This window comes from Phoxinus phoxinus (assembly GCF_949152265.1).
Source record: "Phoxinus phoxinus genome assembly, chromosome: 25".
NCBI classification, from domain to species: domain Eukaryota; kingdom Metazoa; phylum Chordata; class Actinopteri; order Cypriniformes; family Leuciscidae; genus Phoxinus; species Phoxinus phoxinus.
The window spans coordinates 3,826,281-3,832,502 of NC_136900.1; the positions used below are offsets into that span (position 1 = coordinate 3,826,281).

The window sequence follows — 6,222 nt, forward strand, 5'->3', positions numbered from 1 at the left end:
CAATTACTCACAATACACAAAATACAGAAACACACTGCAAATACTCACAACACACAAAATACAGAAACACACTGCAAATACTCACAACACACAAAATACAGAAACACAGTGCAAATACTCACAACACATCCAAATACAGAAACACACTGCAAATACTCACAACACATCCAAATACAGAAACACACTGCAAATACTCACAACACATCCAAATACAGAAACACACTGCAAATACTCACAACACATCCAAATACAGAAACACACTGCAAATACTCACAACACACAAAATACAGAAACACACTGCAAATACTCACAACACATCCAAATACAGAAACACACTGCAAATACTCACAACACATCCAAATACAGAAACACACTGCAAATACTCACAACACATCCAAATACAGAAACACACAGCAAATACTCACAACACATCCAAATACAGAAACACACAGCAAATACTCACACCACATCCAAATACAGAAACACACAGCAAATACTCACAACACACAAAATACAGAAACACACAGCAAATACTCACAACACACAAAATACAGAAACACACTGCAAATACTCACAACACATCCAAATACAGAAACACACTGCAAATACTCACACCAAATCCAAATACAGAAACACACTGCAAATACTCACAACACACAAAATACAGAAACACACTGCAAATACTCACAACACACAAAATACAGAAACACACTGCAAATACTCACACCACATCCAAATACAGAAACACACTGCAAATACTCACAACACATCCAAATACAGAAACACACTGCAAATACTCACAACACATCCAAATACAGAAACACACTGCAAATACTCACAACACACAAAATACAGAAACACACTGCAAATACTCACAACACACAAAATACAGAAACACACTGCAAATACTCACAACACACAAAATACAGAAACACACTGCAAATACTCACAACACATCCAAATACAGAAACACACTGCAAATACTCACAACACATCCAAATACAGAAACACACAGCAAATACTCACAACACATCCAAATACAGAAACACACTGCAAATACTCACAACACATCCAAATACAGAAACACACTGCAAATACTCACAACACATCCAATTACAGAAACACACTGCAAATACTAACAAAACATCCAAATACAGAAACACACTGCAAATACTCACAACAAACAAAATACAGAAACACACTGCAAATACTCAACACATCCAAATACAGAAACACACTGCAAATACTCACAACACATCCAAATACAGAAACACACTGCAAATACTCACACCACATCCAAATACAGAAACACACTGCAAATACTCACAACACATCCAAATACAGAAACACACAGCAAATACTCACAACACATCCAAATACAGAAACACACAGCAAATACTCACAACAAACAAAATACAGAAACACACTGCAAATACTCACAACAAACAAAATACAGAAACACACTGCAAATACTCACAACACATCCAAATACAGAAACACACAGCAAATACTCACAACAAACAAAATACAGAAACACACTGCAAATACTCACAACAAACAAAATACAGAAACACACTGCAAATACTCACAACAAACAAAATACAGAAACACACTGCAAATACTCACAACACATCCAAATACAGAAACACACTGCAAATACTCACAACACATCCAAATACAGAAACACACTGCAAATACTCACACCACATCCAAATACAGAAACACACTGCAAATACTCACACCACATCCAAATACAGAAACACACTGCAAATACTCACAACACACAAAATACAGAAACACACTGCAAATACTCACAACACATCCAAATACAGAAACACACTGCAAATACTCACAACACATCCAAATACAGAAACACACAGCAAATACTCACACCACATCCAAATACAGAAACACACTGCAAATACTCACAACACATCCAAATACAGAAACACACTGCAAATACTCACAACACATCCAAATACAGAAACACACTGCAAATACTCACAACGCACAAAATACAGAAACACACTGCAAATACTCACAACACATCCAAATACAGAAACACACTGCAAATACTCACAACACACAAAATACAGAAACACACTGCAAATACTCACAACACACAAAATACAGAAACACACAGCAAATACTCACACCACATCCAAATACAGAAACACACTGCAAATACTCACAACACATCCAAATACAGAAACACACTGCAAATACTCACAACACATCCAAATACAGAAACACACTGCAAATACTCACAACACACAAAATACAGAAACACACTGCAAATACTCACAACACACAAAATACAGAAACACACTGCAAATACTCACAACACACAAAATACAGAAACACACTGCAAATACTCACACCACATCCAAATACAGAAACACACTGCAAATACTCACAACACATCCAAATACAGAAACACACAGCAAATACTCACAACACATCCAAATACAGAAACACACTGCAAATACTCACAACACACAAAATACAGAAACACACTGCAAATACTCACAACACATCCAAATACAGAAACACACTGCAAATACTCACAACACATCCAAATACAGAAACACACTGCAAATACTCACAACACATCCAAATACAGAAACACACAGCAAATACTCACAACACATCCAAATACAGCAACACAGTGCAAATACTCACAACACACAAAATACAGAAACACACTGCAAATACTCACAACACATCCAAATACAGAAACACACTGCAAATAATCACAACACACAAAATACAGAAACACACTGCAAATACTCACAACACACAAAATACAGAAACACACTGCAAATACTCACAACACACAAAATACAGAAACACACTGCAAATACTCACACCACATCCAAATACAGAAACACACAGCAAATACTCACAACACACAAAATACAGAAACACACTGCAAATACTCACAACACATCCAAATACAGAAACACACTGCAAATACTCACAACACACAAAATACAGAAACACACTGCAAATACTCACAACACATCCAAATACAGAAACACACTGCAAATACTCACAACACACAAAATACAGAAACACACTGCAAATACTCACAACACATCCAAATACAGAAACACACTGCAAATACTCACACCACATCCAAATACAGAAACACACAGCAAATACTCACAACACACAAAATACAGAAACACACAGCAAATACTCACAACACACAAAATACAGAAACACACTGCAAATACTCACAACACACAAAATACAGAAACACACTGCAAATACTCACAACACATCCAAATACAGAAACACACTGCAAATACTCACAACACACAAAATACAGAAACACACTGCAAATACTCACACCACATCCAAATACAGAAACACACTGCAAATACTCACACCACACCCAAATACAGAAACACACTGCAAATACTCACAACACATCCAAATACAGAAACACACTGCAAATACTCACAACACACAAAATACAGAAACACACTGCAAATACTCACACCACATCCAAATACAGAAACACACTGCAAATACTCACAACACATCCAAATACAGAAACACACTGCAAATACTCACAACACATCCAAATACAGAAACACACTGCAAATACTCACAACACACAAAATACAGAAACACACTGCAAATACTCACAACACACAAAATACAGAAACACACTGCAAATAGTCACAACACACAAAATACAGAAACACACTGCAAATACTCACAACACACAAAATACAGAAACACACTGCAAATACTCACACCACATCCAAATACAGAAACACACTGCAAATACTCACAACACACAAAATACAGAAACACACTGCAAATACTCACAACACACAAAATACAGAAACACACTGCAAATACTCACACCACATCCAAATACAGAAACACACTGCAAATACTCACACCACATCCAAATACAGAAACACACTGCAAATACTCACAACACATCCAAATACAGAAACACACTGCAAATACTCACAACACACAAAATACAGAAACACACTGCAAATAGTCACAACACACAAAATACAGAAACACACTGCAAATACTCACAACACATCCAAATACAGAAACACACTGCAAATACTCACACCACATCCAAATACAGAAACACACTGCAAATACTCACAACACATCCAAATACAGAAACACACTGCAAATACTCACACCACATCCAAATACAGAAACACACTGCAAATACTCACAACACACAAAATACAGAAACACACTGCAAATACTCACAACACATCCAAATACAGAAACACACTGCAAATACTCACACCACATCCAAATACAGAAACACACTGCAAATACTCACACCACATCCAAATACAGAAACACACTGCAAATACTCACTTTATATTTCATGTCTTCTGAAGTCACATGATAGCTTTTTGTAATCTGAGCACCTTTGTAAAATATATGTTCACCTTAGAATACCTTTAAAAAGAAAACTTATTATGAAAATTATGTACTTAAGTGGGAAATGAATGTAATGTTTGCGGACACCTAATTGCATGGTAATTACAATTAAATGAAAATGTATTATAATTTAAATTTAAGCAAAAATTTAAGCAAAACATACAATATATATAAAGTCGTATTGTTTGCAACGGCATATGGAATGTAAATTATGACAGAATATTTCATTTTGGGGGGAATTATTCCATTAAACTGTGTATTAATGACTACCATGCAAGTATTAATGTATTTATGAACTAAATATATGTGCACATATTGTCTTTTTCTATACAGAGTGGGCTACGTACCTGGGACAAAGAGTGTTTTTTGTTGTTTTCCCACAATTTGATCCAATTGACATGGCAGAATGGACTGACAAATCTTCCTTCACAAGCAAAGCTTCTGGACCTCTTTGAATTTTCTATTACTTTAATTTGGCAGCTCTTCACCTAAAGTCCAGTTTCCAGGCTTGTAGTAGTAGCAAAAAAAAAAGAAAAAAAAAGAAATGAAAGAATAACCGCCTCATTTATTTCGATGGGGATTGTATTTGTATGTGTCATGAGTTTAAGTGGCACTGGGTATTGCTCACTTTTTGGTTAGGCATGTTATTTCTACTGCAGAAAACTGTTTGAAAACCCTATAATTTGCTACTGGGTTCATTTGTTGATACATGTACAGAATCTCTCCTCTCTTTTGTATGATGTCCTTCACCTGTGATGTCTCTCCAACCACGTAACAGTTTCTGCAGGCTCTGTACGCCTCACTGCTGTAAATACATTTACATGGTTTCTAACTCCTCACAATTTTGGTCTTTAGTCTGAAATGATATTGTTACTTGCAGGCATATTTTCTTATTCTTACAGAATATGTGATTTCAGAATTAATTGCTTAAAATTATTGACAAGGGATTGAAATTTATATTCTCCTTTCTTCTTCTTCTTCTTTTTTTCCACTGTTGGTGAAGAACTTTTCAGCCATCCTGGGGAAAATGCTGTTAGAAAATAAGAAATAAAATAATACAAGTGTATATACCAGATGTAAATACAAATAATACATCCAACTCTTTTGCTATTTTGCTTATCAGGTAAATGTATGTTGTTGTTATCTATATATTTTTACAGCAGGGGTTCAATCTTCAGCTGGCTGGCAGGAGCCGCCACTGGCATGTCACGTGACCTGTCAGTGGTTGGCTAGTTGTCTGACTCTGGCAAGTTTCAGAAACCATTGATTTTTGTCAGTGTTTGTGTTTTGTGTTCCTCCCTCTCTAGCTCATTTATCATGCATCCGTTGATATTATTATGCTCTTTTGTATAATTTGCGGTTTTAGATAATTTTATCCCAATTAAACCAGTCAAATGGCCGTGATCAGACTGGTTGCTTACAGACGCTTTGCTGCGGGCGCTCAGTCAGCCGCGGCTGGTAAGCAACCAGTGATCACGGCCATTTGACTGGTTTAATTGGAATAAAATTATGCAAAAGAGCATAATCATATTCAACAGATGCATGATAAATGAGCTAGAGAGGAAGGAACACAAAACACAAATTCTGCCAAAAATCAATGGTTTCTGAAACTTGCCAGAGTTAGACTAGTCAGGTCACGTGACATGCCAGTGGCGGCTCCTGCCAGCCAGCTGAAGATTGACCTCGACTCTATTTTTACTCAAATAAGGAGAGAAACCATTAAGAATAGATTGATTAGAATCTGTTGTTTCACTCCATGCTTTGTTTAAAAAACACATCCTCTTG

General features: G+C 36.2%; 1 protein-coding gene across 2 annotated transcripts in view; it reads left to right on the top strand.

Annotated features, from left to right (window-relative positions):
* Nucleotides 1–4,975, top strand: part of slc7a10b (solute carrier family 7 member 10b) — a 28,459-nt gene extending 23,484 nt beyond the window's left edge. For both annotated transcript variants that reach the window (XM_079603426.1, XM_079603425.1), the window contains exon 11: nt 4,771–4,975. In XM_079603426.1, coding sequence (XP_079459552.1) covers nt 4,771–4,892 — 122 coding nt within the window. In that variant the 3' untranslated portion in view covers nt 4,893–4,975. The remainder of the gene's footprint in view (nt 1–4,770) is intronic.
* Nucleotides 4,976–6,222: the final 1,247 nt, after the last annotated feature.